Source organism: Dermacentor silvarum, chromosome 10 (genome assembly GCF_013339745.2).
Source record: "Dermacentor silvarum isolate Dsil-2018 chromosome 10, BIME_Dsil_1.4, whole genome shotgun sequence".
NCBI lineage: Eukaryota > Metazoa > Arthropoda > Arachnida > Ixodida > Ixodidae > Dermacentor > Dermacentor silvarum.
In genome coordinates, this window is record NC_051163.1 from 48,286,755 (window position 1) to 48,299,776 (window position 13,022).

The 13,022-nt window shown below is 47.7% G+C and overlaps 1 protein-coding gene across 1 annotated transcript; it reads left to right on the plus strand.

Moving 5' to 3' along the window:
• Positions 1 to 9,029: 9,029 nt before the first annotated feature.
• LOC125940767 (uncharacterized) lies at positions 9,030 to 10,557 on the plus strand. The gene has a single exon (XM_049657311.1). It carries the CDS (start codon positions 9,492 to 9,494, stop codon positions 9,966 to 9,968), a length of 477 nt encoding a protein of 158 aa, XP_049513268.1. The 5' UTR covers positions 9,030 to 9,491; the 3' UTR covers positions 9,969 to 10,557.
• The last annotated feature ends 2,465 nt before the right edge of the window (positions 10,558 to 13,022 follow it).

Sequence of the window (13,022 nt, forward strand, 5' to 3'; positions counted from 1 at the left end):
TCAAGACCGCCGGTCAAAATAAAAGTGTGTGTGTGTGTCCTTCTACGGGAGGACCGCTGTCGCCGCTCAAGAGAAATCAAATTTGCTCATACCTTTGACCTCAATTCCTATGTCACCTGTATGTCGTGTCCTAAACTGCTTCGCTGGTAATCCACCTGCACAGCAGTGTAATGGCGCGTGATTCTTTTAGTATAAGATACGAATACCGTATACAATATTATACTGCAACAGCGCTCAAGTATTGGAACCACTTGTCGTCTGATCGCTGTTGCTGTCGCCATGTCGCTGTCGCTGCTCTCGTCGCCGTTATACCGTTACAGTCATCAAGTTATCGTGGTCGTTGCGTCATAATCGTCGAGCCATCAGTCCTTATAGTCGTTATGACGGCGTAGTCGCTATGCTGTGGCCGTCATGCCATCGCCAACTTCATGTTGCCGTTGCCGTCATTATTATGAGTCATCGTCGTCATCGTTCCATTCAATAGCAGAAGTTCTGTACTAAAGTCGCGCAACGCGCCGCAGTGACGCAGTGGCTTTGGCGAGGCGCGTGATCAAATGGCGGCCGCGGCGGCAGGATATCGATGGGGGTTAAATGCAAAAAGCGCTCGTGTACCGTGCAATGGGCGTACGTTAAAGAACCCCAGGTGGCCAAAATAATCCGGAGTCCCCACTACGGCATGCTTCAATATCGCAGTTGTGGTTTTGGCACCTGAAGCCACATAAGTTGTTTAAATGTCGCACTGGAGAGAGTCTGCGCAACCCTTAAAAAAATTGTCGCAATGGCTGAGTGCGGATACACTGGAATCGCTGATGTCTGAGATTTTGAGCATCGGAGCTTATTTAGATGCCCACCGCGAACTTCGAGCAGTTTTTGCCTAACACCTACGGCGTTGCAAAAGCTTCAGTGTTACATCGTTATAATGAAACCGCTCACTTTCATGCGGCCTTATAGTAACTGACACACGTGCTTTAGCACTTATGAGCCGACTATGTGCATGTGATGGTCATTAAGTGATTGTTTGATCACGAAAGACAAACATGCGCTCCTTAGCTCTGTTTTGCGGGAAAAGAGGGAGAGAGGGAAAACACGCGGTCAAAGGGAGATGTTAACCAGAATAATGTCTGGTTGGATACTCTGCACAGAGGGATGGGGTAACGGCAGGATAGCTAAGGATACAAGAAAAGATTTTATAAAATGAACGCATCGGTTCGCACATTCTAGAGTTTTTCAATGAGTCCCATACCTTTTAAAAAGCACACTCGCGCTTTTAAAGCAGTTGGGCCGACGCCGGCTGGGACTAGTGAATGAGTGAGTGAAACAACTTTAATGAAACCAGCAGATTGAGGCCTGGGCCTAAGCCGCGCCAGGAGCGGTAAAGAAACCCTGTCTCGCAGCCGCCTCTCGAGCTCGTTGGACGGCCCATAGTTGATCTTGCAGATCTGAGCTGATCAGCATGGCTCTCGACCGCGCCCCAAGCTGTTCTGAGGAGACTTCATTTTTATCTTGTACATGTGCAAAATCCCATAGGCATATGTTCTAGGGTGGCGTGTTCTGTCCTACATAATTTACACAAATCATCTGGGTACAGTTCGGGGTAGATAGAATGTACTTGCAGGTGCACCAGGTTGAGGAAGGTTCTGGTTTGAGGTCGCCTCCAGTCAACCGCCTGAGATCTGTCTAATTTGGAGCTAGGAGGTCCGAATCTCCACCTCGACTTTTGGTAGAAGCGGGTAAGGTCGCAGAATCTGAACATTCTGTCCCTCTCCTTCCAGGCCTCTCCTCCCGTTCCTTCGGGGGAAGCTTCTTCGCGAGCGCGATAAATGAGACCTCGCGCGACGCGGTGGGCTTCCTCGTTGAGGTTGGGAGCGGGGGACTCACAGTAGGTGTGAGCTGACAACCAAATGATGTATCTCTCTTCGAATTCCTCTGATGATATGAGCTGGGCTTTCCCGTGGAGCATGTTAGCAGCCTCGGGCGATATTCTTCCTCTCGCGTAGTTTCTGATGGCCGACTTCGAGTCGCTTATGACGTCTCTACATTTGGGGGAAATTAAGGCCTGAGCGATAGCTACTTCTTCTGTAATTTCAGTATTATTAGAGCGTATCGAGCAAGTGCTTATGCACTCGTGGTCGGAGTCTATTACTACCACGACATAGGAATCGTGACTCCGGTACTCCGCAGCGCCCACGAACAGCGCCTTCTTGTCTCTACCGTATGCCTTGAGTAGAGCTTTAGCTCTACTTTCTCTCCTGCCCTGATCAAGTTCAGGGCGCATGTTTTCGGGAAGATTCGGGAGCTGGTTATTTTCTCTGATTACATTGGGAACCGACACTTTACATCATTGTTGATTGTGATAGCTTATTCCTAACTTGCCGAGGATACTCCGGCCCGTGCGCGGACTGGCTAGTCTCTCTAACTGAGCAATCTGTTGAGCCTCTATCAGCTCCTCTAACTTGTGTATACCCAGTTCAAGAAGTCGCTCGGTGCTGATACTATCTGGAAGGCCTAGAGCTTGCTTGTACGACTTTCATATATGAGTGCGTTGATCTTGGCTTTTTCGGCTGAATACCAATTTAGGTGTGCCACCACGTTTATAATGTGACTTATGGCGAAGGAATCGATAAGTCTGACGATGTTAGCTTCCTTCGTTCCCTGATGTTTGTTTGTGACTCTCTTGATTAGCCTTATTGCGTTGGTGACTTTTGTTACTAGCCTCTTGACTGGGGTCCAAGAATTCTCTCTTCCGTAAGGGGATGGTTATCAATCTTGTCGAGCGTGGTGCGGACGACGACAATCACACAGAAAGTGCGCTCTCGTCTTATTGCGCCCGCAAACTTTGTTCTGATAAGGTAGGAGTATGCATTAGTGAAGGCTACTCCAAGCCATAGGGGGCGAATGAGAGTTACCTCCAGACGTGGTAAGCCATGTGGAAGGTGGAGCTTCACATTTGGGTCTAGGGAACAAAGGCTGTAGTTTTTAGAGTCTGCCGAGTTGCATTGGGCCAGCGTAAGCTCGCGAGGATGCGCACGGAGCTTTCCCGCTGCGTCCTGTTCTTGTCATCGGGATAGCGACGCAATCGCCACTGTTATGTGAAGATCGAACGGCTGCGTCTGCTCATTTCCAAGGATACCACAATGACTTGTTAACGATTGAAATGCTATTTTATGTCCTTTCTCAACTGCCCGACGTTAAATTTCTGGTGTTTCCGTGACAAGTCGTTCGTGGGGTTCACCGCGTAATGCAGAGAGCCTACTCTGGAGGGTGACCTTGGAATCGTAGAAGATATGGACCTTTTAATGGGTCATTTAAACTACTTGATCAATTGAATCGCTCCACGCAGAGCTGCAAGTTTGACAGTCGTCGTTGATGTAAGTGCGATGTTCTGAATTTTACCACGGCACATTTTCTTGGGACAGACACTGCAGCTGCTGAACGAAGTGCATGACCGATCCATCAGTGTAAACATGTAAGCGGTCACTGTGGACTTCATGTAGTAGCAATAATGCTGCCTGCTTCAATGCTGCTGACGGAATTTGTGCCTCCTTCTTGATGCCTGGAATGGTAAGGCATTCTCGAGGTGAATACAGAGATCACAGGGGCAACAAAGGTCATGCTGCTGGACGTAGTTGGATGGTATCAATGCTCAAAGAGTAATCGGGAGACGGCTAAAACTCGTTTGCGGCTAGTTGTTGGCAGGCAAGCAAGATGGTGAAAAGCTGTCCTTGCGACATATCCAATATGCATTCTTAATCGTCGAAAAAAATGTACATTGCTATAGGGTGGTGACGAAGCTATGGCGATTGTGGCTGCTGTGGATGCACACTTAGGGAGGCCGAGGCTCGTCCGTAAAACTTGGGGTTATAGACTCTGGATTGTGAGAAGGTGCAGTTTACTAGTGCTACCAATCACGGGCATCTTAGGGAGCACATAAATAATGCATGGTATAGCTGTAGCATCGCTTGCACAAATGCGCCCCCAGGCTTTAAGCTGACAAATTTCAATACATGTGCTATTGCAGTCAACCTCTTCTTCATATATTAAATATGCGGCGTGCTAGACAAATCACGGTCGATGATGACTCCAAGGAAACGATGCTTTGTTTCTTAAGCAGCACACCGGCTATTTCACGTGGGTTCCCGAAACACGTTTGTGAACACACGAGAAATAAATAGCACGTGTGTTACCCTGGCGCTAGACGATCTTGCGAAGTCCGAGGGTCCGAGCGGCCACGAAGGCTCTATGGGTGGTGTCGTGCCATGTGTCGGGAGAAGGAGATATGCAGAGAGTTGAGAGAATCGTTTTATATACAAATGTACGAACATTATTTTACAAGATGGGCTTCATGATATTGGAGCCATCTACATGCTTACATTGGAGCCATATGCATGCTCGCGTATTTGTATATCCGAGCGTTTACATTTCCAAGCTTTTACGTATCTCGGCGTCTACATGGTCGAGCGTCTCTCACAATCCTCCAGCTCCGCTTTTCATGCCCTTAATTTCCCCCTTCTTCTTGGCCAATCACAAACTTTGACCAGTTCGTAACCTCCCGCCCATGATGTGGCACCGTTCCCCGCCGTGTTCCGCCTCCAATGTCGCCTGATTGCCCCCGCACACCAGGCAACAGGTGGTAACTTGGGAATCCACCGTCGCCGTGGTTCCCATGGGAATGCTCGTCCGTTGGACCCGTGCAAGTAATAATGGCCTCTCCGTGAAGGTCAGTTTGACAGGGCCTGGAGACTGGCCTTCGCGGAAACCACCGTTTCCAGGGAAGGCGGCGGCTGTTGTCTCGGAAGGTCCTGGCTTGGGCGTCATCGTCGGCGCCGGGCCTCGTCGTAGTCCGGGCGGTCGCTGATCCTTCCCGGAAACACCCCAAAAGCAACGTTGTCGCTTTAGCTGCGCACGAGGCCGATGACTCATTGCAGCCTGGGCTCCCAGAACTCATCTCGCCCATACGCTCCGGGCAGTCAAACGGCCGAAGATACGAGACATAATTGCTCGTTCATTCGCCCCAGGTGACTGCTGAATTAGTCACCAACTCCTTGGCCTCGAGAAAACGATGAAGCGTGAACAGCGCTCCTCAGCTGCATTTCTGCCGGTGAAGCATTCTTTGTCCCGAAGGACCACCAGGCATACACACACGCTAAAATCAGAATGCCTGAACTTAATGTTTGGTCTGTGTCTAGCCTGAATGTCCGTGTCTGTTCGCAGAAACTATCATCATCAGCAAAGGCTCGAGCATCGTCGTCTTCTTCCACAGCTGGTACGTTGGCGCCCTTCGGCGCAACTTCGCGAACGCGCTCGTGGAATTGTCCCCGCATTCGTCGTCGTCGTCTTCATCGACAGCTGGCTCCGTTACTGCTCACCATTCCAGCGTAGAATTTCACTTTTCTGTCGTCGTAATGGGGAGGCCATGTTTACGCGGGTATGAGCCATCGCTTAAGGTGGCGGTCCCAGACAGACAGACAGACAAAGAACTTTTATTAAGGTCCTGAGGAACTGCGTTTGGACGCCCCCTTTCAGGGGGAGTCGGTAGCAGTCGCGGGCCGCTCCCACGCAGGGACCGGAAGACCGTGGCCCTCCGCCCTCTCGCAGGCCCTCTGGACAGCCCGAACTTGAAGCGAGAGGTCGCCGCTTTTAAGGGCTTCCTCCCAGACCTCTTCGTTGTTGAACTCTGTGTCACGTAACGCAGGACATTGCCAGAGCATGTGAGCTAATGAGCAGTACGCCTCTCCGCAGTCCGGACATTGCGGTTCGATGTTGGGCGAGAAGTGACTAAATCTGCCCCTCGAAGGGAAAGACCCCGTTTGGAGCATCCTAAAGGCCGTCGATTGCGATCGAGTGAGTCTAGGGTGAGGAGGTGGAAAAGCCCTCCGCGAAAGATGATAATGAGTCAAGATCTCGTGGAAAGTGAGGAGCGAGTCCCTGTACCTCCCGGCGTCCCCGCCTTCGAATCCGCCGGCACCGCCGCGGTGAGCGAAACCTCGCGCACGGTCATGGGCAAATTCATTGGCGTTGGGAACATCGGGATGTACGTTGGCCCCCATGTGGGCCGGGAACCATTTTATAGTGTGAAACCCGGCAGCCCCCTCACTGCCGAGGATGGCCGCTGCTTCCCGCGAGATCGAGCCCGAAGCGAAAGCCCTAGCTGCGGACCGCGAGTCCGTGAATATATTTGGACGCGACGGGTCCTTCATTGCTATAGCGATGGCCATTTGCTCAGCCACCGTTGCCGAAACATTTCGAACCGAGGCAGAACATAGGAGTTTGCCAGTATGGTCGACAGAAACCACTGCGAAGCAATCGGAACGCTCGTACTGGGCTGCATCGACAAAGGCTGCGAGATCCCCACTATCTGCAACCGATTTTAATAATCCTGGCGGTCCCACTGGCGGTCCCACCCTGGCGCTCCCACTCCGGCGGCACGTGCCGCCCGTTTTCAGTACTTTTGGAGCAACCGTGGCGGCTCTTCTACTTAAGATATGAAGTTGTCGTATAAACCATAAAAAGCTTATTTCTTGTAGATTCCAACTGTATATAATATAAGGAAATTGATTAATGTGATTTAGAAATAAATGCTCAAGAACAAGCATGAGATACATGGTTTTTGCAAACTGTGTCTCAGTTGTGACCATATTTAGAAGAAACTACTGCACTTACTGCATTGCGGCTTGCTCTGTAGCTTTAGGACATATTTATCTAGTTCCTAGACGTAGCAAATTAATTTTTAATTTTTACTTTTTGGATAATTCGCTTTTGAAAATTTCTAAATATTGCAATCTTCTGTTGTAAACAGCCCGGCAACTATATGCTCAAGGAAGCTAAATTTTGGTTAAAGTAGAGTTCAAGGAATTTCCATTTAGGACCCAAAATTTCAGTCATGTAACTTTATTTGTTTTTCTAATAATGCGGCCGAAAATAAGCAATATTTAGAATTCTGGTTTTATTTTTGCCCATTGTTGCGGGAAGGTAATAAAGCTGCGAAGCTGCGCTTTAAAACTAATAAAGTTACATGAATGAAATTTTGTGTCCTAAATGGAAATTCCTTGAACTCTACTTTATCCAAAATTTAGCTTCCTTGAGCATGTAGTTTCCGGGCTGTTTACAACAGAAGATTGAAATATTTGGCAATTTTCAAAAGCGAATTATCCAAAAAGTAAAAATTAAAAATTAATTTGCTACGTCTAGGAACTAGATAAATATGTCCTAAAGCTACAGAGCAAGCCGCAATGCAGTAAGTGCGGTAGTTTCTTCTAAATATGGTCACAACTGAGACACAGTTTGCAAAAACCATGTATCTCATGCTTGTTCTTGAGCATTTATTTCTAAATCACATTAATCAATTTCCTTATATTATATATAGTTGGAATCTACAAGAAGTAAGCTTTTTATGGTTTATACGACAACTTCATATCTTAAGTAGAAGAGCCGCCACGGTTGCTCCAAAAGTACTGAAAACGGGGGGCTCGTGCCGCCGGAGTGGGACCGCCGCCTTAAGGCGATATGAACCATTTATTGTCTTACCTGACAATCAGATTTATTTTGAAGCAATTTCATTTTGAAGAATAGCAAGCGGCATTGGAGGACGGATGCTGCTAACCACGCCACCAAGCGAACTCGAGGCATGGAATGCAAGTGTTTGTGGTTCGACAACTTGTCCCTCATCAGTGATGATGACCGTAACGGCCATCACCCGTAATGACCGAACTCCTTGCAGTATACCACAGCTATCACAATGCTACTCGGCTCACTTGCCAAAAACTGACCGGTGAAATTTCCGACGTTCGATAAACACGTGTTTCTCTGCCAACTTGTCTTCATTGATAACACCAGTATCCACACAATGCATATCTCGCTAACCAGAAGGGCACATTTCAGTACACATAACGTTGATGGCAAAGGGGACAGTTAGGTATACAGAGGGACAAGCTTCGTTTATCATCCATCTTCTCGAAGTGGAAGGGCGAACTGCTGCTCCTAATAATGCTATTTTTGTATTGTTACCTCCTCTCTATTCCCCTCATTGTGATTTATTTTATTCGTGAACACTCCTTCATTAAGACTTTGCGTGATCGGTGAAAACGCTCGCAATAAGGGCGCGCTAACATTTTTTTTTCGTAACAGACATTAAGCAATACAAGCATCTGCTCACAAATCGCTCATCAGCAGTCAGCGGCGGCCGTTCCGCTTCTGATGACTGCACGTGCGATCGTTGTGCTTATTTATATCAACCTGATGGCATAAGCACAACTACGCTAACGTTGGGCAACTTGTTTCTTGGAACACCCTCAATGCTTTGAAGGCAAGGTCGCTGCATGAAACGTTCGAAAAAAAAAAACTGTACTCGCGGAGAACTTTCTGTGGCAATGAAGGAAAAGCGACGGAGGCAAATCGCGCACAAGTGAGGGTGCTTTTGAATAGAGTCCCGCGTTTTAATCCACGTTAGTTTAGGCTGGGGAAGAGAAAACATAGACACCTTATTAGCAACAGTAAAATATGACAAAACACAGTGCTGATTGTAAAAAATTTACTTATTTTGCGGCTTTTGTCTTCCGCGTCGCGCCAAACGCGAGACCGCCGCATGTGGAAGCTACGTCGATTCGGCGTCCATTCCGAGCAACCAAAAGCACTGTCAAGCGCTGCCGCACTACTTGGCACGATGACGCATGCGCAGCAGCCACGCGCCCGTAGCTTTCCCTTCATAGCCACAGAAAATTCTCCGCGAGTATAAGCAAATATTAACTCGAGCTTGCATTGTTTCTTTTCTTCTTTTCTTAGAAATGTCAAGTTACGGTCCCGCAAACACGACTCATCCTTCGTGGAAGCGCCGCGTCGATGGCTGCGGGGGGCGTCATGTTACGTGCCCCGAAGCCACTGCTTGTCGCCACCCCCCTCCTCTCTACAAACACGAGCACACGCGTTCTTCATTCTACCACGCCGCGCCTGCATAACATCGCGTAGAGGTTGCGATAAGCAAGCAGCGGCTGGCGTCTATTCGCGCATAAAAAGAGCGGAAGTCATCGCTGGCGTCAAAGGGTCCTCCATTCTCTGAACGTGCGTGAGCTACTCAGCCTTTCAGAGCAGTTCTTTTTTCGGCTCGCCGGTTTTAAACGACGAGCCACTGCCAGACATCTTTCGTCTGCGTGTCTGTGCGACTATTCCGCGCGTGGCTGCATTGAAAGACCGCATCGTGCACCAGAGAACAGGCAGACGTCTTGGCAGGAGACAAAGTGTGCAACAAGTCTTCGGTACAGTCTCCTTGCGTGCACCATCCGTTCTAATTTGCTTACGCTTTACAAAATCCGGATAAAATTTAGCGCTCTTCTAAAGGATTCGCAGGCACTCACTTATTCGAATAAACGAACTTCGCTTCATACCGGCTGACAGGGTTGACTTGACCTTCGAACACCTGAGCAAGCCCTAAGACGATTTACGCAGCTATACCAACGAGTCATCGACGCGTCGGCAAGAGTGAAAGCATTCAGACAGCGATGATGCGGGCAGTAGCTGCAACGTTCGTCTTCCTCATCGGCTGCCTCCTGCTGAACGGTGTCTCCGTAACGAATTCGGCGAACACGCGTCCCAGAGCGTCCATCGAGGCTTGCATACCGGACGGCGAGTCTTCGAACATCGGTGACCGCGCGAGCTGCACGTTCACGCGAATCGTCGACGTCGACTCGAACCGGTTCCCGTCCCGGATACCAACCGTCAGCTGCAAGTGCCCCGGTCTCCTTTGCAGTCCTCTGGGGGACTTCCGCTGCCACGAAATCAAGGAACAGCTGGCCGTCGTGTTTCGAGCGAGAAACGGCGCGTTCCGGAATGACACCATCGAAGTGACCGTGTCGTGCGTTTGTGCGTTGAGTCGCAGTAGGCAAGCCGATGGCATCGGCATCAGAGTGGTGAACCACGCTGAAAACCGGGACCAGGCCGCGACACCATTTGGATCCGGTACTCTTGTGGCTCGCTAAAATGTAAGGGCGCGACAGTGACACATGCGTGTCGGGAATGTTAGCTTATGTTTAAACACAAGATGTTCACACTAGCATTGCGTTGTCTTGATGCGCATGATAGATTGGAGCAGGGGTTTCTCAAATGTTCCTGTATCTCTGTGTTTTTTCGGCCTTCCTCCTCACGTTGCCTGCTAAGAATATTTTTTTTTTTTTCGGAATAGCGTGACAGCTGCAGAGCAGGTTTGGTAACACTGTGCTGTATTACGAAAGCCTGCAAGCTTCTGTTTGAACAGGGTGCCAAAACAGTGATGCTTAGGCTATATAAGCTTGGCACGCCTACAAAATTTGCCCGTTTATTTGTTGCAGGTCAATTTATCGAACCAAATCTTGAAAATAGAAACTATGGAACGAGATGAAAGACAATATTATAAGGATGGGTTTGAAGTTGTTCAGTTACAGTGGAGGTATGGAAATATAAATACCTCGTTTACTTTTTTTGCGTGTTCCGGTGTGATACAAGTATTTAGATGCTACTTACACGTTACAACTTCATGAAACACGGAGCTTCCCTCACTGAATGAACTGCAGTACAAGCTTTTCTTGACAATTCAGTCGTGGTGTTTTATTTGCCAGCTGTCACAAACTGCATGACCTTACTGCATTTTAATTGATTTGAAGAGTGAAGCACATGATACACGTGCAAACGTGACGATGTACACATAGTTTATTATGGCCGTGAACCTCTGATTGATGCGAACAGATGTCTTTGGGTGGATGCGAAAAAGGCGACGATTGTCAGCCCAGGATGCCTGTTTGTGCTCATGTTTCTGTTCTATTAATAATTCTTACGCCACTATCATAAAGGAAGTGAATTCACGACTGAATATCAAATATACAGTGTATCTTCTTTAAAGGAAATACTCACGCTTTTCTTTCTTTCTTCTACGCGATATATCAGGTGCAGTGGCAGCTGCTTGCTGCGAAATACACTGACACCGACTTGATTTGGCAGAGCAAGTCACTACAGTATTCCTAATTGGATAAAATGCAAAAAAATGTCTATGTTAAATTCTTTACGTTTAATCGTATTGTGGTCGCCGAGTTTGCGCTTGAGCCCCGGTGTGATAAAGTTGCTTATCTTTGTGTGTCCACTGCCTTTTCTATGAGCCCGAGACAAACCACCAGACATGGATAAGCAAATGGCTGTGCGATCGCACTCCCCAGGAGTGAGTATTCATCGCTTCAGTAGCGTTGATATGGCATCAAACCGGTTGAAGAACTTACTGCGTGTAATATTTCGCCAGCTATTGCGTCACTCCTTTGCACAATGAAAGAGGAGCGTTGCACGCTGCAGCTGAACCTAGCCTCGCAATAGTTGCCGGCAATTGATGCGCCAGAGCACCACTAGTCGCAGGCGGTATAGGGCCTGAAGCCCGTCATATTCTATCTCGCAATGTAACAGCACACGGTAGAGCGAGAAACTTGACACGGAAGGCCACGGGCTGCGCGCCATCGAATACACGCACGAAGCTAACCATTGGCACTCTTATTCTGTATAAATAATAACTCAATTTTAAGTCACGTTCTGCGGGAAGTTCAGGACACTCTTATTAAATAATAGTCTATGTCAGCAAGTATCTGACCTTGCACACGACGATAATGTGCTCAGTCCTGTTTTGCACCGCAACGCTCGAGTTCGCGCTGAGGATAAAACTGCCCTTCTTCTAGGGTTGTTCTGCAGCCTCTTCAAACTGAAATTTATTGCTACCAAGAAAGATATTTGTGAAGCATTCATATTTGATTTGATAAAGAACCCCGCTGCAAAATATAAACGAGGAATCGAAGGAAGTCACACATACGAAACGTAAACAACGCATAGGGAGGCAGTGAACCTCCTTTAAATGCCTAGATATTGAGAAACGGGAAATTAGTGCACCTCTATGTGGGGCATCATTTAAATAAAGATAATAAAGCTTGCAAGACCACTTCAGGACATCTTCGTTTCCCATGTTAGGATACGCCTCAAGAGAGGACTACTTGAAGGCGTCTTTGGCTCTTTCTTTTCCAGTTAACCCGCACCTCAAACCACAGACGAGTAACAGTCTACTGAGTTTGCCTGCGGCAACCTTAGTACACTTTTAGGTGGAATGGTTAGGCTCTGTATTGGGAACATCTTCTACGACGGGGTCACGACCTCAATATTCCCCACGCGACAATTTGGTGCTTTCTGAACATATCAGAGTTATCGTCAGTTTCACTAGTTTCTTTAAAGGCTGATTGGGAGTTTAAGTTCTGAGTTTTTTCCAGAAGGACAAATAGGAAATATTTGTATAGTTTGGCAGCCACAGCAGTCTTGCTGCCATGCAACAGGGTATTAGGTTAGAGCTTTTGTTAAAGTAGAATTTTTGCCCTGTGATCATGCTACAAGATCTATCAAAGTGCAAAACAGCTGGGTGAAACCTGCAAAGAAAAGGCTTTGTTAGATTTTGTAATATCAGAACTGCCACTAAAACACTGCAGCATGATTTCGAGCTTTTTGTTTGCTTTTTTGTTGCTCAGTAAAATGTATGGCACCAAATGCGGTGTTGCAACATGAGTCCGTCTTTGTACAGAAAGGATATGTTTCTCATATATGTCAGCGCCAATCAATGCGTGCAACAAAATGATACGGGGAAGAAAAAAATAATAAGAATCACAATCGGTGGATGACCTACGGCGATTGTTTTAATTCATTGAAGTGAAATGAAAGTAATAGATTTAGTCAACTGATAACGGTGACAGACAAAATAATATGAGCCGCGGGCAACCACCGCGATTCCGTAGCGATTCCTTTTTCGATGCCATTCCTTTTCGCCCTTCGCGAGCGGTCAGAGCGACGCTCCGTGCACGTCATCAATGGGATCAGGCGGCCGCGAAGTGGGTGGGACAAGAGTGGAATACAATCGAGCGATAGGCATCGCTACAAAATCGCGGCCCTACAGTAGCGTTCTTAGTGTATTGCAATTAAAATAAAATACATAGGTTTGGTACCGTACAATGGTTGTAGCTACTCTTTGTTACATATTGATAATT